Source organism: Balaenoptera borealis (assembly GCF_965194805.1).
Source record: "Balaenoptera borealis genome assembly, chromosome: 11".
NCBI classification, from domain to species: Eukaryota; Metazoa; Chordata; class Mammalia; order Artiodactyla; family Balaenopteridae; genus Balaenoptera; species Balaenoptera borealis.
Window position 1 is genome coordinate 99,743,524 of NC_138868.1, and position 20,864 is coordinate 99,764,387.

The following is a 20,864-nucleotide window of genomic DNA, read 5'->3' on the forward strand; positions in this document are numbered from 1 at the left end:
CTGCGCAGCGGGGACCGCCCGGCTCCCGAGGCCGGGCTGGGCTCCGGACGTGGATGGCCCGGCCTGCGTGGTCCGCTGCGGGGGAAGGAAGCGGGCAGATGGCCTGGCCTGGCCTCTGAGGGGAGGGCGGGGGGGGGTTCCTCCTGCCTGCGGGCGCCGGCGCGGGCGCCGGGTGGGATGCTGGCATAGCGGTCCGGCTCAGGTGCGCCCAAGCCGGGTGTGACCACAGTGTAGGTAGGCGCGTCCGGGGGAGATGCGCTCGCGGTGCCTGCCAGGCGCCGAGGTTGCTGCTCGCTCCAGCCACGCCTGCTCCGAGGCCCAGGGCCAGGTGGGCCCGCCTAGCGCTCCTCCTCCCGAATCTGACCCTGGACCGGGAGGGAGCAAGGACAGGAGCCTTGGAATTCTGAGCTGGAACGGCCATCGGCCATCTAAATACCCTGTCATTCTTTCACCCAAGAGTGAAAAGCCGAAACGCGGAGATGGAGTGACTTTCCCAAGGTCACAGAGTTGTATCTGCCATTTATAAATGTCTATTCTTTGTTTGTAAATGGGCTACCGTGTCCTCTGTTCTGCCAGGGAATTAGGATTCAGGGAAGAGAACTCTAAAAATACTAATCGGCATATCCAAATGAGCTGATCCGCATTACTGGCTGGTGACCCTGGCCTTTAAAAGGAAGTGAGAGAGGACAGTTCTTTTCACTCTGGGTCCTTTGTACTTCTGGCCCTTGCTCTGAAAATTGGCCTGGATGTTTTACGAAATTATCTCAGAACTCCTTGTCAGAACTGGGCCAGATCATAGAGTTATTTTCAATCCTTTTTTCTTTCCTTTCTTCTCTCTCTCTTTTTTTTTTTTTTTAAACTGAGGCTCAAGAGGTGAAAGTGATTGCTCACACTCCTATGGCTATTTAGGGGCAGAGACAGAACTGGAACTCAGGTCAATGACTGACAACTGCTGTTTTCTAATCTGATTTCAGATGAAAGCTGTACAGCACTTGACCTTCATAAAGCCCTCTCTGGATAGCATTCTTGGGAGTGGCTTGTGTATTGAAGTGTGTTGGTCCACAGATACTATTTCACTTGTCAGAATAGGGTTAAGCAATAAGTGTAGCCATGCAGAAAATTCCTGCTGAGATGAGACAGATATCTGAAATGTTTTTTACTTTTTTATTTGTACTTTCAATAGAGGAGCTAATGAATATTAATAAGGACATCTTGGTTATTTTCAGATTTTAGTCCTATCTGACTATATTGACTCCATTACACTCATTCTTGTCCTGAAACATTTATCACCAGTAAAAATTTCAGTCAGTGGCTTTCTGACTTTGTTTCATTTTTAACTAAATAATTGTCTTAAAGATATTTTTATATCTTAACAAAAACTCCCCCCTTGTACCTCAAAATCCTGCTTCCCCTTTGGTCAATCTTTGAGTTGGATTTCAGAACTGAATAGAACTAGGAGTTTATTTTTTTCCCTTCCAAACTATTTAGGTCTTTGTTTAGTTCTGTCTTTAGGTTTACCTCAAGTTTTGATTTTGACTGATAAACCCATGATCCAAACCCAGACTTCAGTTGACTTTAGTATCAGCTTAAAACCACGTTAAACTGCCATGTGTCATATGACTTCTAGCAGAGACCACAAATGGTGGAGGTTTTTTTCCGTGAGGGCTTCTTATTGAGATTTTTGAAATATGAACACATTATCTAATACACATATTGAATTACTTGCGTATTGTAGTCCAAGGTCAGTCATCACTGGGAGGTTATTGACATTTACTCATCATAACAACATATACCATATTAGACCATCTGCTAACTCAGAATGCAGTTCCTGCTTTTCGGTTTACAGTTTTGACCAGTTATCTCTAAGAAACACGCAATCAGAAATACAGCCACGCTTCAGTAGAAGATTCTTGGCTCTGTAGATAAGGAAAAAGTGTTTCCGGGAAGGCAATATTTTTGTACTGTCTTAGAGTAGAAATGAAGGTGTATACACAAAATGACCCAATGCTGTTTTCTTAGGGTGCATCCTTTGTTTTTCTGGTTTTGGTCTTTTCATCGTAGGATGGCCTTAGCTCTGTGTCTGCAGGCGCTGTGCAGCCTGGGGGGCTGGCTCTCGCTCTACATTTCTTTCTGTCGCCTGAATAATCACCGAAGCTATGAGTGGAGCTGCCGGCTGGTTACGTTCACCCACGGAGTCCTCTCGATAGGTCTCTCAGCTTATATTGGCTTCATTGATGGCCCTTGGCCTTTTACCCACCCAGGTAGGTGGGAGACATTAGAGAGTTTTCCCTTAGGAATTTATGATTTGGGGGTAGTCTTAGAAGGATGGGACTTCTACACAGAATTTGTATAATACTGAAGAATATTGAAGAATAATTACTATTATAATGTGCTTTGGGAGTCTCCATTCATCTTCATTGTTAATGCTGATATTGTATGTGTCACCTATTGTTTCTGCTTTTCATAACTCTATTTTTAAAACAAATCTTAATTGCTTTTTACAATTTAATCGATCAAAATGTATAAATCATAAAGCTAATATCAACATCTACCACCAGCCCCAAACAGACACTAATGGACTGCATTATACATACTTTTTGGTAACCTACAATTTTTACTTGATTGTATATTCAAAGGACATCATCTTTCCATGTCTGTGTATATAGATCTTCCTTATCCTTTTCAGTTGTTATATAATATAGTGTTGTATACATTTACTATCTTTTATTTAACCAATGCCTCATTATTTGGGGGCAGCTATATTAATTTTTAAGCTGCTAGATGTACTGATACAAGTGTTACTTCCTTAGAATACAAAACCTATATCCCCTTGAATTAGTTTGCTGGGGCTGTTATAACAAAATACTACAGACTGGGTAGCTTAAACAACAGAGATTGATTTTCTCACAATTCTGGATGCTAGAAGTCCAAGATCAAGGTGTTGGTGTGTTTGATTTCTTCTGAGGCTTTGCTCCTTTGCGTGCAGAGAGCTGCCTTCTTGCTGTGTCTTCACATGATCTTTCCTTTGTGCCTGTCTACGTCCTAATGTCCTTGTTTTATAAGAACACTACCCTAACATCCCTATTTTAACTTAATTACCTCTTCAAAGGCCCTATCTCCAAATATAGTCACATTTTGAGGTACTGGAGTTTAGGACTTCAACATACGAATTTTGGAGGGACATAATTCAGTCCATAAGTCCTCTAGAATATGATTTTTTTTAAATTCCTTAGATTCTTTCTTTTTATAATTTCTTTAGATTCCCATATTGAGCTTCTGAATTTTCCCCCAAACTGTCAAACTGATAGTAAGCAACTCTTAAGCTTTATATTTTATATGAAGGCTCTTAATGGATTCAGACATGTCAGGTCCTTGCACCCTATGTTCTTGGACATGGGAACATACTAACTTTTGGGGTTCTCTCCAGAGTCCACTTTCAAGACGAGTTAAGGCCACCAATGTCCAATAATCTAACCCATTAAGCTAAGAAATTAATCTGACATTTGGGACAGAATAACTTTTCCATTATGGTTTATTACAGGATATTGAATATAGTTCCCTGTGCTATACAGTAGGACCTTGTTGTTTGTCCATTCTATATATAATAGTTAGCATCTGCTGCTAGTGGGAGAGAATAACTAAAAGAGTCTAGAAACAGAGCTTTAGCTGGTTAAGAAAAAGAAGACAAGAAAGAGACTGTGTAGGATTTTAATTGAAAGAACAAAATAACTGGATTTTATGCTGCTACACAGAGAGGACACTGAGATAATTGCTGGTGCTTAAATCACTCATTGAGATCTGGTGCATCAGAACAGCATTTCCTGGGCCCTGTAACATTGGTTTGATAAAGACCAAAGTTTTAGATTTTAGTGTTTTGGTTTTTTTTTTTTTTTTTTGGTTGCCTATAAAAAGCATGTGCCTGCAATTGTTTTTGTTTTCAGTGATTCAGAAAAGTTTGAGAAAGAGCAACACAGGATCTCTGTGTAAGGTAGCACAATTCCCAGCCACTCAATTTGCTTCTGTCTTGGTTTATTTCAGGCTCACCCAATACACCTCTCCAAGTGCACGTTCTGTGTCTCACCTTGGGCTACTTCATCTTCGACTTGGGCTGGTGCATCTACTTCCAGTCTGAGGGGGCCCTGATGCTGGCTCACCACACACTGAGTATCTTGGGCATCATCATGGCCCTGGTGCTTGGAGAGTCAGGCACAGAGGTCAATGCAGTCCTCTTTGGAAGCGAGATTACCAATCCCTTGCTACAGATGCGCTGGTTTCTTCGTGAAACAGGCCATTACCATAGTTTCACTGGAGATGTGGTGGATTTCCTCTTTGCAGCTCTGTTCACTGGAGTGAGGATTGGTGTAGGAGCTCACCTCCTCTTCTGTGAAATGGTCTCACCCAAGCCCAAGTGGTTTGTGAAGGTCGGGGGAGTTGCGATGTATGCTGTGTCTTGGTGTTTCATGTTTAGCATCTGGCGTTTTGCATGGAGGAAAAGCAGCAAGAAGTACCACACCTGGAGAAGCAGGCGGAGTGAGGAGCGGCAGCTAAAACACAATGGACATCTCAAGACGCACTAGCCAAGGCTTGCTCCAGACAATGGATTGGGTTAAGTCAGCCACGGGAACCAGGTTGGAGACATGGCTGTTACAGAATCCTGCTTATGACAAGCTTAGGTTTCAAAAAAGGGCTAAATTTATCCATCCGTTTGGTCAGTCTTGGAGCGGAACACATCCCAGTATTAAAACACTAACTTCTGCAGCTGTGTAGTTGTAGAAAGTGAGACTACCGGCAGTAGTTGTAAGTCAGATCTGTGAGGTGAGCATACTGCATTCCTTTTAAGTTGTGGTGACCCTGGCTCCTTTGTCCCTGGGAGACTTGATGATCAGACAGCCTAGAAAGGAACTCAAAAAGCATTAGTGCTGTTTCTTCCTTACTCCTTTGAGAAGTGACTCCTTCAACAAATATTTATTCCTACTTTCTGTGTAGCAGCTTAAAGAAATGCACCTCATTTACTATAAAGTGAGGAACTTTCAGGAAGATACATGCCTTTGGCATTCTGAGCATTGGATCAGGAAATTGAATGGGGGGACAGAAGGATGAGAGAAGGATGCGGGTGAAACCGTGACGGTGGTGGGGGGCTACTTACTGAGGCTCCCTATACCATATACTTGGTATATACCATAAAGGACTCCCTGTACTCGGGGGTCCCAAGATCACCCTCAGGCTTGGTGCTTCGCTAAGAGGACTCACAGGACTCAGCACGTAGTTGTACTTAGAGCTTTGATTTATTACAGCAAAAGGATACAACAAAAGATCAGCCAAGGGAAAAGGCACCTGGAGCAGAGTACCGGGGAAACCAGGCCCAAGCTTCCAGAGCCCTCTCCCAGTGGCATCATGCAGGATGTGCTTAATTCCCCTAGCAACGATCTATTCACAATATGTGTGAAATGTCTAGAAGGAAGCTTGTTAGAGACTAAGTACCCAAGGTTTTAATGGGGGGCTGGTCATGTAGGCAGCCTTTTCCTGACTCCCAAAAGGAAAGGAGGTTTTCACCGTGAACCACATTGTTTGGACAAACAGTTTAGAGCCAGTGAGCCAGTCTCATCAGTTCATGTGGGAACCTTCCCAATGAAATCTAAGTCTTCAGATGTCAGCCAAGGGCCAATCTTGCAAACAGCCCTTTCCAGGCCTACTATATTAACTCTTTTCTGCACAAAAACCATAGAGCTAGAGCTTTGGATGAGAGATGAATGAGGTGTGGGCAGATTTACCGGGTCCTGTTGTACGGGTTCTGCCCTACCAGGAAAACTCTGCCAGTTCTCAGGGCTTTTGTGCATTAATCTCCTAGGCATGAGAGGCTGTGACTGAATTCCATAGGGATTTACCATGTGGATTCCACTGGGCTTGAGATGCCAGTTCAGGTTTCAGCTCTGCTATACATACTGCAAACCAGAACCGAAGACCAAATGTCCTGGCCTCAGGGTGATGAGCCTATTTTTTTTTCCATTTCGGATACATTACCTGTTCATCCTGTTAACTACTTTTTCTCTGGAAAAGGTGCCACTCTCTCTGGATAATATATTATGACAAGGCCCGTGTTGGAAGGAAAAAATATTTCTTAATCAATAGTCTCTCAGCTAGGAAAAGCAAGAACGTAAGTGTAGAAGAAGGGCTTAGGAATCAAGAATTCTTCGGTTCTTTGAACTAATTTGGCTACTCACCTGCCAGATCATTTGGGCAGGTCACTTGTTTACTCTGCTTCAGTTTCAACCCCATTGTCAATTAAGGAAATACCCCATTGTGAATTTCACAGAGACATTAGGTGGTGTTTTATTAATGCAGGTCTTTAATGTAGAGCTTTTATGGGGAAAAAAGGAAGTTTTATGTATTTGTTTGTTTGTTGTTTATTTATTCATTTGATTGTGTTGTTGAGACCAGTGATAAGCGAGTAGCTCAGCTGATGAGCAAGGGTATGGGGATGTTGAAGTCAGGGCTGGACATGAGTAGGAAGTACCAGCCCATTCGATGGTAATCCTAGCCTAATGAGTGGTCTTGAAGATGGACGTCATTGTCCAGGCATGACCAAGTGGTTGCAACTGCATGAGGTCATCATTGCTCTGGGAAAAGCGGCTTTAAAGGCATGTTAACCGTGGGTCTTTTAAAATGACTGTCTTCTGGTTAAGGGGATTTGCTAGACATGAGAATAATCTGACAGTAGCATCTCTATCTCTTTTTTTCTATGATCAGTGTCCGTGAAATGCTGGTTAGCTTCTTTCCAACAAAATTGTGGTCCAAGTAGGATGCTGGGGAATGCTGATTTTAGCAAAAGCCTAGTTAGAAAAAAAAAAGAGTGGCTTGGCACAAAAGAAAAAAAAAAAAAAAGAAAAGGAAAAAGCCGTCTCTTGAGTTTTGGCACAGTGCAAGCCGTCCCATACCAGACAAATGAATAGACTTAATCTGGTACCATTCTTTTCTCCTTCCACCTCAGAAGTGAAGGGATTGCAGACCTTGCTCTTTTAGGGGAAAGTACTGAGGTTTCTTGAATTTCCTGAAACCTACATAGTGATAAGGGAAGGAGAATCCCTCATTTCAGCTTTTCTTGCTGTTGTAGCTGATAACTCTGAAGGAAACTCGCTGAGAGAAAAATGTGAAATGAAGGTGACTCAGCAGTTAAGATGCTGAGTCAGTACATGAGAGGTACATGAAGGGCTAATTCACATGTGGTATGGGTGGACACATGAAGTACTCATTTGCATTTAGATTACTATGTAATAGTCATTAACACTGCTCAAGAAGGATTTATATTTCAGTGAGATTTGTACTAAATTTTATAAAAATAAACAACTTTTTATCAACCCAGAGTCTGGCTTGATGTCTTTGTTCTGGTTCTGCCGGAAGCTTAAAAAAAAAAGGCTTTTGGCCTGTAGAAATGTTGACCCATATTTATACTTATCGGTAAAATACTTCGTAGCTGTTCTTATCCACCATTCCTAATACTGCTTACTTTTTGAGGCAACAATCTACATACAGAAAACAGTTTGCCAAAAGAAGGAGGAAGAACTTAATTTCTTTCTTATTTTGCCACCTGTTTGAGCAGTTGCCTTGAGAATGATGATGTCCAGTTGGGTCCACAAAGACAGGCCCTTCGGCTGTCCTCAGGCTCTGCTTCCCATCCCTGGAACAGTGTTAGACACATAGCAGGTGCTCAATAAGCAGGTTGAAAGAATGGATGAAGGCATGAGGATGTAGTTTAGAATTATCCCCCACTGGAAAACGTTCTCAAAGAGCATGCGCAGTGGATGGTGTCACCAATGTCATTTTTCTAGGTAAAGGACTAATGTCCCTGGGGCATGTGTTCTGCCTAAATTGGTGTGACTCTTCTGAAGGTATTCTATACACAGACTTAAAACAGTCTAGAGCTATCAACGGCTGTAAAGGGGCTTTCAGGGACATTTTTTACCATTAGAGCTTTGTGCCTGAATATAGAGATTTTCATTATTAAAAAAAATAGCTCTGGAGTGAATAACCACTGACTTAATTAAATCCTTTGCTTACCATCTTCTGAAGCTTTCCCACAGCAAATGCCCTCTTTGCTCACAGCTAGAACTTTGGGTCTGTTTAAGTTTGGAAAGATCTTGAAAGCAGCCTGCCAAGAGGTTTTGTATGCAAGGAAGAGAAGGTGAATTAGGAAACTTTCCCAGTTTGTTTTATTCCTGAAGCTCGTGTAGTGAGGCATTCTTGAAGAGAAGAGGGGAACTCATTTTTTAAGTGCATGATTTGATGAGTCATTGGGTCCAATTAATTTGATACCCACACTATAAAATTATTAGAATAGGGCCAAAAAGATATTTAGTATGTCTAAGAAAGACAAACGTTTGGGGATAAGGTTTGCATTTTGGTCATTTTTTATAGATTGATGGAGCTCTTTCCAGTTACATATAGAAAATGTGCAATTATGAGTTTTCAGGATAGAATTATCATGCTAGGGTATACCAGCAGGTGGCAATGTGTCCTGGTCTGATCATTAGAAGTGGCTTGGAACCCTAATCTGCTTCTATTCTTTCCCAAAATAAACATTACAAAATTAGCTGGCTGTGCGCTGAACTTAAAAAAAAAAAAAAAAAAATCAAGCAATAAAGAGTCATCTTTGGCCTCTGTTTATCTTTTTCTTTTTTTTACCCGTTCTAACGTCAGCCTTAGCTCATGCATCTATTCAGGGATAATGATCCTTTTATGCACTGTTGCGGATTGACTTTTAGAAACAGCATTGTTAAGAAGTAATTGTTTCCCCTCTCCACGTCCACTGTTTGTTAGATTTGCTTTGCCACTTGATTTCCACAAAGAGGCTAAAGACCCTTACCCATGAATACAGGTTTGAACTCAAAAGTCTGAAAATAGTTGGATAAAGAGACAGCCACTTCAGATGTTTGCAGGCGGAATTGAAGAAATACATTATACATGGTACTTGAATCGCTGTAATCTGCATTATGCAATCATAAAACTGGACGGTTATACTAAATCTATCTACCCAGTAGGAAAAAGATATTATTTGGGAACCCTTCAAAGAGAACTGTAATGCTATTTACTGGATAAATATATTTTATTTTCTGCTCCCATTTCTTTCCACAACAAGCTTGTTAAGTCGCTGTGGAAAGCACCATGCTTGCTCAATTTGGCAAATAATACATATCATTTTGCCAAGGCAGAAGCAACCTAAAAGCAACATTATACGAAGAAATCCTGGCTCCAATTCCCCAGCCCTATACACCTCCATCCTCCAACCCTCTGCGTGCAGCCAAGACTGGTGCGCGGCGGCCCCTGCCCTGGGATGTGGCCAGCAGGTGCCCCAGGTGAGCGGCCAAGGCCAAAACCTCTCTTTGCTGGGGTTTGTTTCACAAGAGAGGAATGGGGTCCAGCCACCCGGATCTGAGTTCGCTTCCATCGGTCAAAAGCAGTCTGTGCGTGTTATCGGAAAAGGAAAACAAGTATGCTCCCTTAAGGAATACAAGTTTCGAGGACAAGGGGGTGGGTAATTTCCAAAAAGCCTCTTATCCACAGCTCCTCGGGATTGGGGGCGTGCTCTTTGGCGGTCTCAGGCGAAAGCCGAGTTGGTGCAAACTAGGCTCCAAAGTTCAGATCTCCGGCATTCCCGGGGTCCTGGGGACAACGGTGGGTTGGCGGGTGGAACTCCCAGAGCCAGACGGAACCCACCTCCCTCCGCCCCGCAGAACTACTTTTTCGCTCCCTCCAACAAGACTGCGGCGGAGGCGTCCGCGCGGGGGCGGCGCACACCCGCGGTCTGCGAGCGGAGGGCGGTACGCGGGACAGCGAGCGCGGGTCGCGCGGGCGGCGGGGGCGGCCCGGCGCGCCGCGGAGGGATCCCGGGTGAGGCGGCTTCCCGAAGTCAGAGGGGAGGAGGCCAAAAAAGTCGACGGGGGAGGGGAAAAGAGAGCTCGCGCTGGATGCGGCCGGGGCCGGGAAGTCAGAACCGGAACCGGAACCCGTGCGCGCGCCTGCGATTGTCGCGCGGCCCCTACCGCCGGCGGCCTCCTCTGCCCGCCGCGCGCGCTCCCGTGAGGGCCCCAGGACCCGGCGAGCCGGCCCTGCGCTCCGAGTCGCCGCCGTCGCCGCCGGCCTCCGGCGCTGGTGCTTCGAGGCCGGGTCGGACGGGAACCTCCCGCCCCTCGCGGGAACCGCCGCCTACCGGCGCGTCGGGGAGGAGCCGCCGCCGCCGCCGCCTGTGCAGACCGCGGAAGAGCCCGGGCCTCCGAGGGATGGGTAGCAGCCCGCGGAGCTGAGAGACCAGGTTCCTGTCACCTCCGGCTGCGGGACCACCCCCCCCCCCCTCCTTGCCCGGCACCCGCGCTTGTCCCGGCGCCTGGAGCCTGGTGGGGGCGACGAGGAGAACGAGCGGTGTCCCCCGGTCCGGGGCCATGGAGCCGCGCGCGCCTGGCGCGGGGCGGCCCGAGACGCGGCCGAGGCTGCGACCAAGAGCGGCCGGCAGCCCCAGATAGACAGCGGAGCCCATCGGGCCCGGCCCGGCGCGGGGACTTTCAGGCCCCCAAGGCCGCGAGGAGGAGCCGACATCCAGCCCCGAGCCGATCCCACCCCGGCCTCGGAGGGACTCCCGGGCCGCCTTCCCCGAGGCTCGCCGACTTCCCTCCGTGACAAAGTTTTCTCCGGTGCCTTGCCGAGGAGGATCGCTCCCTAGCTCTAGAACTCGCCTGCTGGCGGACTTGCTCGGCTTGATTTGGGAGATAACTTGCCTCGCTCCCACCCACATCCCCTTTCCTTGACCACTTCCAGTCGGACGTTCTAGATGACTGAATGGAGTTTTGAGTTGGACTCTTGTGTCCCCTACGGAGTCGGGCCTGATCCCGGAGCGCTGGGGGTGGGGTGGAGGTGTTACTGTAAAATGCAAGTTGGATAAAAGGAGGACCTCTCGCCAAGGGCCCCAATGAGTGGCACACAGTCTACTATCACCGACAGGTTGGTATGAAGCTCCCCCTGCGCTTAGCCTCCCTGGATGGGGCCCGACCTAGCAGGAGGGTCAGTGATTGCTGATTGCCTTTGCCGAGTGAAGTTGACAGGCAGCGGACAGAGGGTTATTTCCGAGCTCTGCAATTAGTCTGGGGTTGCTGCCAAGTTACCCGGTTGATTGAATTTGGAAACGTAGTTTTGTTTTGTTTTTTTCTGGAGAGAAACTTTTCTCCAGATTCTCGGAGGAGGGATAGGTAAAGCCACGATTGTGTTTTTCTGCCCTTCGTGTGCATTAGGATTCTGTACTGATCTTGGAACCAGAGAGAGGAAGGTCATTTTGGGTGAAGGTCAGTGCCCGATGTCGGCTGGGGTATTGGTGCATCATCAGTTTTACTCCTGTCCTGTAGTTCTCTAGAGCCTGTTGCATTTTAGGACTTTCTGTTTGTGAACTTCACTCTGAGACTGCCGCATGATTTATGAATTTGATGTCCTTGAAGCATTGACTTGCACAGTGCTTATTATCTAATAGTTTTCCAGAATGTTGGAAGTACTAGTAAATCACAGGTTCCTGGTGGGAACAGTATCAAGGAACTGAAAAAGGGCGCGGGAACATCATGGGGCTTGATCTTAATTATGGCATTTTTAGGATTTCATATTCCAGAAACATTTGCATTTAAGGGGTGTAAAGCCTAAGCGAATTATGTAGTAGAAGCTGGCAGGTGGATTTGTTGAGTTGGGTGAGTCCTTTATAGTACTTAACTGTGTTGCTTGGTGGTGGTTGGTGAATTGAGCTAAACCATTTGTGGTTTCAGTGGAGTTCCCTTACTCTTAAGAGTTATTCTTTGGAAAATTAGGTTAAGTGATAAAAGCATATTCCTTTACTACATTTTATTTCTCAGTTTAATTATGACATTGTATCCAGGTCCCAAGTTTCAGTCAGCTTTTTTTTTTTGTCAACCTTCAAATTACATCATTTAAAAAAAAAAAAAAGATCAAATAACTGAAGTAAGGGGCCAAAGAAAGCACTTTGATGAGAAGTACAATAGTACTCCAGCAGAAAGTAGTTGAATTTCCTAATAAGAGAGTTTCACCCAATTGTAAGACTCATTTGTTGATTTTAAAAGGGCCAAATTCCATTGTCATACCATAACAGCTACTCCAGAAACAGAATTTCCTGTTCCTGTTGATGCTTTTCAGTATCACGTGAATGTTCACCTAAAAGATTCCATTAAATATTTAAACTATTTATTCTTTGTGTATTTTTTTACTGTGTTTAATTTTCAGCTTCTCTGAGAGTACATTTAACACGAGTAGCAACAATGCTTATCTTGATTTCTTCTAGTTATTCCCATTCCTTTTCCTTTCAGGGTGTTTTTTGCCTCTGAGAAATCACTTTCATGGGTGTGTGGGTAATTGTTTTCCTTGTTCATTCAATTCTTGCCTTCTCTGTTGACCCTGCAGACAAGTCTTATTAGGAACTAATGTGGTGTTGGTAGTTTTCATTGCAATAGTAGGGGTGTTTAATTTTGTAGAAACAGAACCTAGGGTCACTAGCTCATTCCGCATGAAAATCACCTAAAAGGCCCCAAGTAATGACGTTTCTTCTTTGCTTCTCAGAGATTTTCTTCCTCTTTCCATTATCTTGGAAATAAAATCTTTTTATAACTTAGATGAGATAAAAATGTACAATAAGCATGAAATTAATTAATGCCTGTTTTTTGCCAGGCACTGTGCTAGGCACAAAGGATTACGAGATGAATATTCTAAGTATAAGATGAATCTGCAAATTGGTTTGGGTATTAATATTCTGGGATGAGTTCAGGTGCTGCCTGATTTCACATATTCTTTAAAAGAAGAAAGACTTTAAAAGCCACCTAATTTAATGTGCATTGCTGAGACAGTATAGATTTGTGTTTCTTTGGAATTTACTACTAGTTCCCCCCCACCACACACACACACAAGATTTATTCTTATGTGACCATTGCTTTTTCTTTAAACCTATCTTATTCTGTAAATATCAAGCGTCCATTGGCTCTTAGGAGAGTAGTTGTCCCTGATTTGAATATAGGTTGGGGTGAAATCTGGAAGTACTGGTTTAGTGTTATTTCTGTGCCAGGATGCCTTAATAAAGTTATGGGTATAGAATAGTTCCTAGCTTCTTCTCAGCCTTACCTACCTCATCCTCTTTTCTCATTGTCTGACTCCAGTGCCCTGTAGGTATATTTTGCTGATTCTAGAGCTATTGGCAAATTAACAGTGCCTTTTTAAAGGTCCTTTCAAGTTTGAAGTACTGTATGTGGTGTGGCTTTGTTTTGTAGAGTGTGCTGACCCACCAGGCCAGCTGTGTCAGTTAGAGTTCTTTCATTGTGGTGCTTCTGACTACAGAGTCTGTCTGTCCTCAGTTGAAATCAGACTAGCTGGTTTTGGGCGTTGTTCTGTTTTGCAGTTTGTGGCAGGCGACACATGGCTGAACAAGATAAGAAGGGTTTTATTCTTGTGTTAGGGACGTGCTGAGGCTGGGATGGAATTCAGCTATGTTTAGGCTCTGATTGGTCACTTTGGATACTCTAGAACTCTGTTATATCCTGTTATTATTTTGCAGTTAAATTAACACATTTGTTTACTCCCATTTTTTTCCTCTTTATCCTCTACTCCTCAGGCTCTCCAGCCTCCCTTTTAAAGGCGTAGTTATCAATTTAAAACTCAAACTATGTGTTCATGGTAGCTACTGTTTTTATGTAGTGTATCTGAACTGTTAAAAAAAAAAAAAATCTAAGCAGCTTTTGAATACCATCCAGTGTCTTGCTTTGTAACTTCTTTGAGACCTGGAGACTATATTTTTCAATTTTTAGAACCAGCGCTTCAAAAGTGGTAGAAATATCTGATTGCTGCTGTTCAGTGTACACTGATTGCTGCATTCAGTCCTAAAATATATCCTAATTGTTTCTAATCCTCCTAGATGCTTGTGTCTCCCTGAGAGTTTAGGGGTCCTGTGGCAATTGGAATTTCTTCTGAGGGATATGAGGAGAGAATGCTTTTTCAACGGACTGAGTAAATTATTTCAGACTATCTTTTAGAACAATGAGTTTTCAGGGACAATACAGGTGGGATTTTGTTATAAAGGTCTTTGTTGAAGTAAATGAAGTTATGTCTTGTCTAGGACTTGTGGATTTTGTTGTTTTTGATTTATAAACAAAGGTTTTAAATATATTGGCTTTTTTTTTTTTTAGCACTGTAAGGTCAGCTTTAAGCTTGTTTAACTGAAGCAAATTTTTTGTTCTTTGTGTTTTTTGGTTTTTTTTGAAGCAAGTTTTTAAAATGAGTCTGGAAACCTGTGGCTTCATATGCATTTACCCAGTAATTAACGTTTTCATTCATGATACGTTTTCTGCCAACACTGCCATATAAGAATGCTTTTGGTTAAAAAACAAAACAAAAAAAATTCTGTATGTGTGCTATTTTCAAGGCTGCTTGAGTCATCTGCAAGGTGAGATTATTTGTCACATTCACTTATAAAATCAGTCATTTGGTAAATACCAAATTGAAAGTGGGGACCTGGATCACAGTGCTAGCTTTGTATTCAATTTTATGTTGTCTTTTCTCCTAGTTGTTCGGTTTAAAATCCTGATTCATACAGGTACGCAGTAGTACATTCACCTGTACACTTTTACATGAGTCAACATGTACAGTCTGAAGTAAATTTTTTTAAAAGTACAGAGCTGTAGTCTTACAGATAAATGGCACATTTATAAGATGTTCATATGTATTCAGTGAGATGACAAGAGAAGCTTTATTTGAATCATTACAAAAGTATGTTAACCTGGTAATACCACTTAACACATTAGTGGCTTCCAGTTGTTAAAATGTAGCACATAACATTGAGTTAACATGTACGATTTTTTTTAAATTTCAATTTAGGAAATGATATTTGAGGCATTGATGAAACCCATAAATGGTGGATTTTACATATTTTTCTGTGGAGCATTGTGATTCTAGGGAAAACAGTTGGAAAATCTTTGAGTAAACAAAATATGATTGTCTCTTCTGAAAGCTGTCTAGAAGTGGGTATGAATTGCCTACCAAACTGATACGGGTTATAGAAGCAGCAGAATATATTAATGGTTTTCCAGAGGTAATTGGAGAAGCGCTTTTACATCATGGTTGTCTAACAAAGTTACTAGAAATGTTTCTTATCATATAATTGCTTATCTCCTAGAAATTGACCATGCCACATTTTCACAAACAGGGAGCTTAACTTCATTAAGTCTCAACCATTAAAACTTGGTTTGGATGATGTTTTAAAGCTTCATTTGAAGACATGCTCCTTTTCCTTTTAATAATTAAGGGTCTTCAAAATAGTGGTATTTGAACTGAAGTTTTAAAACCAGCAAAATTATAAATATTTTGTTTCCTTTTGTGTGAAATACCCTGATGTATGTAATGATATCCAGTAGTAGTGTAGTTCTTCAACTCAGCGTGAGGCAGATCATCGCTTACACTTTAGGCAACTCATAGCATTTAGGTCAAGATTATAAAACTGGAAAGGATAGACCCAAGATATGACCTAGATTTTCTGGCTCTCAAGTCCCCCACTTTTCATTTTAAATTATTGTCTTTCTATGTGTATTTTTTCTGTCCTACTTCTCTTGTAACTTTCCAAGCTGACTAAATCAGAGTTGGATTTTTCTCTTACAGGATGCTTTCTAGTACCTTATCCATTCTAATTTTAAGTATCTCTAGAGGATAAAGCTCTCGTCACTTCCTCAGGAGACTGAACAACAATCTGATAGATCTTGTAGTCAGGAAGTTTTTCCTGATCTTTAGCACAGACTTTTCTTTTAAGTTGTCCTGTTACTTGTATATACTTGCTGTACCAGGCTAAATAATGATCTCCTCCCATTTTATGTTTATGTGACTGTGAATGGTTCAGACAGTTATCCACCACCCTTTCCTTCCCCCACCCTTATTCTTAGCTTAGCCAAGTTGTATGTTCTGTTGATTCGTGTCTGAAAATCAACCTATTCCTCTTAATATTCTGTTAACTTTTCTCCAACTGCTCTTCTAGCGCAAAATGATTTTTTTCTTTCGGCGCTGTCCTACTACAAAGTATGATATTCTATATTTTATGTTTACCCATATGCTAGAACAGCAAGTTCCAGTTTAGTTTTACTGTAATACAGGGGTCTTCAGTTTTCTCCAGGCATAGCCCAAAATTATGAGTAAAGAGATTCTCAAGATCATTTTAACTCAGTTTTATTTTAGATAGTTTTTAGAATGGATGCGGGAGATGTCACCATCAAAAAAAAACAAACAGGTTTATACAAACAGCATAATTAGCAAATCGACTAATTAAGCAATTACTCATGTTATAAAAGCCTTGTTTATGAAGTGATTCTTTCCAATATGAGTGCCCCTAATGTAACCAGTGTTATCAATTATGTGTCAAAAGTGTAGCAAATAATAAGCCATCCTTGGTTGAAAATTCATCAGAAATGAAGATGAAACATCTCTGAACTTAGAAGTAAGTGAAGAGATGTGATTGTAGCTTTAAAGTAAAATATCTGTTACCATATGGTGAGATACATCTGTAAATTGTTATTCCTTTTTTTTTTTTTTGTGGTGGTTTTTCAGTCTTATCTTAAAGTGTGTGTCATTTTTTCCATTGTTTGTACGTGTGTTGTTTTACTTTATTTTTTCGAGTTATTTCCACATATTGGTGAAAAGAAATAGACTTCAAATGCTTAGCAGTATTTTTCGAGTAAGATATACTGTTATTAATGTTGAAATAATGTTTTACTTTCTTACTGTATTTACAAGAATTGTTATTAATGATAAGTAACAGAAGGAAAAAGTGGGTACTTAAATTATTATAAGATATATACATATATAAGATTATAGAGCTTTTGAATGTTGTATTAGTAGACCTTTATCGTTGATACTTAGTTTAAAATTATTTAAATAGATGTCTTTGTTCTTTTGTGTTTTGCTAGTGATTTTGTTTCCTCAAACTTTAGAATTTTGGAAACAGGCCAGATTTAGGGCATTTTACTTTCTCTACTTAGGATATCTAGAGTACCAAGATAGCCATATAAGAAAGAAGTTTATAAGAGAGTTTCTAACTCCCAAGACAAACCTACGAAGCTAGTACCAAGAATAATTTTCAGCTTTTTGATTTTGCAGAGGTAATACATGATGGTGCCAAAGGTCAGAGGCCTTGCCTAAATTGCATAAGAATGCATTACTGACTTTCAGTAAAAGGAGAAATATACTAAATTTTCCGTACTAAATTAACACGCACCAATGCAGCTGGCAGTTTAGATTCATACCAAAACAGGATCTCTTACTAATTCAAGTGCTGAATCCTGGTTTTTGAGATCACAGTCACATGATACGCCTGGGTGGCTTCCCAGTGTTGAGAGAGAAGCAGGTCTAATGGCAGTGAAAAAGTAGATTTCTTGTCGTGGGACTGTGAGTAACAGTTCATGAAGAAATTGGAAATATGTAAGAAAACCTGGTGTAGTTAATGTTTACTCTTAGCCACTTGTCACACTGCTTTGTCTTTTGATGCCTATTGTAGGCATTTAAAGATATTGCTCTGAGACTACAGTTTTGGTTAAATATTACATTTAAATGCTGATCTTAGGTTCACACACTTGAGCTTAAGGAGGATTTTGCAGGTCTTCTGTGGATTCAGAAAATGTAGATTATTCTGTTGTTGAAAAACTGGAGACTTCCTCAGCGTCTGAATAAATTATATGTGAAATTGACCATACAAGGCAGAAGGTGGCTATGTCTTGTCCAGAAGAGTAACAAGTCCCCCAAATACACTTATGTACTTAAATGCATATGATACCTTGTGAAGGTGCTTAGACATATCTTTCCATAGATTTTAGATGGAAAACTCTGCCTGTGTTCCAGATACAAGCTGATCTGTTGTGGTTGTCCTGTACGATCTCTGTGGTTTACTCAGGGGAAGTGGTTCTTGTGGGTAAAGGTCTGATCTTTTCAGAGATTGTTGGTGGCACATGCATTGTCAGCTTATTTCCTGTCTTTTTGGCTGTTTGGGCAAGACCTCCTCAGGGCAAGTACTGCTGAAGGGGTATTTAAATATTTTGTAGTGGCAGGATAGATGGTTATAATGCTGTATAATACTTAACTCTCAGGCGATACGAGGGTTAAATTAATGTTTGTAAAGTGCTTTGAGATCCTAAGATGAAAAGTGCGGACATGTCCCTAATCATATTTGCAGGTTATTGCTCAAATTTAAGTAAAAACATAGTCATGTAGTAAAGCATTAGTTTATTGGCCTTGAGACTTCTGTAACCATTCAAGTGTTGTTTAATCACCACAAGATGGTTAGAATTTTTTCCTTTTCTTTTTCCTTCTAATGCTTTTTAAAATAATTTTACCCTACATGGGTTAACTTAGTGGAGTAGATACCTTGTCTCTAGTTAAGGCTTGTGTATGGTTAAGGCTTATTCACAAAACTTAACACCTAGAGCGAGCTTCTTCACCAGCTTAATTGGCATACTAAAATAATGTAATTGAGAGAATTTCCTCTGAGATCGGTAGCTGCACCACCCATATACAAGACCCTATATTTGCTTTGCTGAAACCTTGGGATGAGCAAACTGATAGAATTGCATGTGTTATACTCCTAATTTTTAAAAATGTTGTTTTCGCAGTTAGCCTTTGCCACTTTAAATAATTAACAATGAATGTTTTATGGGAAGAAGTTTTCTTTAAAGCTAAATTGCAACTAATTTTCGAGTTCCTTAAGGGTAGGAGGATAGTTCTTATTCATTTTTAATCAGTTACTATCTGCTTTATTATATTTTTATTCACTTTTAATGCTAAAAAGCATAAGGAAGAAAAAAAAAATCGCCCAAATTATCCAGCTATCCAGATGACGTTATTCAGGTCACACATACACACGTACACACGCATGAAAATTCAAGTGATAGATAATACGATATAATACTATATAAAGTCTCCCTCTGATCTTAGCCCTATTCATATACACCTCTGGTTCTCAGACTCTCCCCTCAAAGATAACTATAATTCATTTTTTTGTGTGTCTACTTTCCTAAACATTCTTATAATATTTTAATATTCTTGGTACCGAGCCTGTAGTAGGTGTATCTATCAGCTTTTGCTAGGTTGTGCTACCATAGCAACACCTTCAAATATCCGTGGCTTACTGTTTTACTTCTTGCTTACATTGCATCTTGTCAGCTGTGGATTGGTTGAAACATTTTTGGAACCCAATATGCCATTACTGTGGCAGAGGGAAAGAGCAGGAAAACTGCTCATGCAAACATACAATGGCTTTTAAAACTTCTACTCAGTCAAGGTGTACATCACATCACTCACATGTCCTTGGCCAAAGCAGTCATATGGTCACGCTCATTGTCAGTGGGCCATGGATGTATACTCCTCCCACAGGTGGCATTGCAAGTCAAATGATAATGGGTGTATAATCCTCTTAAGGAAGGAAACGGGAGAGTGAATAATTAGGAGCAATAATATAGCCTACCACCGGAGGTGATCAATAAATGCTTGTTAAATGTGAAAGTTTTTTTTTTTATGGAATATTTTAAACATGTACAAAAGTACAGAGAATAGTATGATAAACCTCCATGTTCTCATCATTAGCATCAATAACTTTCGGTGCATGGACAATCTTGGTTCATCTGTTTCCTTCCCCTGCTTCTCCACTGGATTATTTTGAAGCAGTTGCTGGATATCATAATTTCACCCATAAATATTCCACTGAGTATCTCTGAAAGATAAAATCTGAAAGTGTAACTTCTTTTAGTAAATTCTTACTATTTAGTTGGAGGTAATGGTACTGTGTACTGACAGGTGTCAAGTAGGAAAGGATGTTCATGAAGTGTGTCTAGAATTTGACAGCCAGAAAGTTGTTTTGATTTCATTTTGAGTATTTCTGGAGGAGGCTTACAGCAGAATGTCATCTATTTTAACAATTCCTCCTTTTCTCTACTTTAGTGTGTGTGTGTGTGTGTGTGTGTGTGTGTGTGTGTGTGTAGCATAAGCAGGTAATTAACCTCTGGGAAAAAATAACATTGCAACAGATTTGATTTGCAGGAGGTTCCATTTCTCACTGAGCCTCTGTTGGAATGACGCCAATTGAAAGGAATCCCAGCCCTTAATGGCTCTAAGTCTTCTGGGAGTTCCCAGTCAGTGATGTTATTTACTCTGGAGAAGAACATCAGAATCATTTATAAAAATTCTGTATTCACCTCTGCTGTTTGCTGTGCAGAGAAAGGTTCTATCAAATCTTTAAGGAGATCCCTAAGATGATATAAAAGTATGGAAGTAAGTCTGTCTAATTTTAGTTTAGAAATAATTAGTCACTTTCAACTGCTTAGGTTAGTTCATCTGAGGGCCTTTTTAAAGCCTCCATTTTGACTCAAGACTTCATAGATTTTACTAGCATATAATGTAATACAGTAAGTTTACTTATCATTTCTATGGTTATGGGAGTAATAGACATTATATTATGGATTTAGAATCATAAGTTTCACAGGACATTCTTTGGGGAGGGGGTGTTATGTAACAGTGGGAATCAAATTAAACAGATACAATCCCTTCTTCAGTTTGTAGATTGGCAGGTGACAATGAGGTGATCAAAGAGGATTTATGCAGGCTAGTGAATAAATAAATTATTGTATATAACATGATGAAAATAGTTTATTTTAGTACAGTGTTATCTAATTATGTTTTCTTAACTGGCTTCTTTCACTGTGCATAGAAATACTTAGATTAAAGTGGTCTTTATAGGTATCCAAGTAGTTTTAGTTTTCTTTAATTAAGTTGTATTGTTAATCTCGTTTCAGAATCCATGTAGTGACTGAAGTACA

General features: G+C 41.1%; 2 protein-coding genes across 6 annotated transcripts in view; both read left to right on the forward strand.

Annotated features, from left to right (window-relative positions):
• The window catches only part of TLCD5 (TLC domain containing 5), a 55,668-nt gene that overhangs the window by 6,940 nt on the left and 27,864 nt on the right, over positions 1 to 20,864 (forward strand). Inside the window, exons 2-3 of one of the 4 annotated variants that reach the window (XM_082341980.1) lie at positions 2,062 to 2,261; positions 4,039 to 7,355. In XM_082341980.1, the coding sequence (XP_082198106.1) occupies positions 2,063 to 2,261; positions 4,039 to 4,577 (738 nt within the window). In that variant the 5' untranslated portion in view covers position 2,062 and the 3' untranslated portion in view covers positions 4,578 to 7,355. The other 3 variants (XR_014231534.1, XM_082341979.1, XR_014231533.1) reach the window with 3 other exon arrangements.
• ARHGEF12 (Rho guanine nucleotide exchange factor 12) overlaps positions 10,864 to 20,864 on the forward strand; it is a 144,413-nt gene continuing 134,412 nt past the window's right edge. For both annotated transcript variants that reach the window (XM_082341963.1, XM_082341964.1), the window contains exon 1: positions 10,864 to 10,989. In XM_082341963.1, coding sequence (XP_082198089.1) covers positions 10,958 to 10,989 — 32 coding nt within the window. In that variant the 5' untranslated portion in view covers positions 10,864 to 10,957. The remainder of the gene's footprint in view (positions 10,990 to 20,864) is intronic.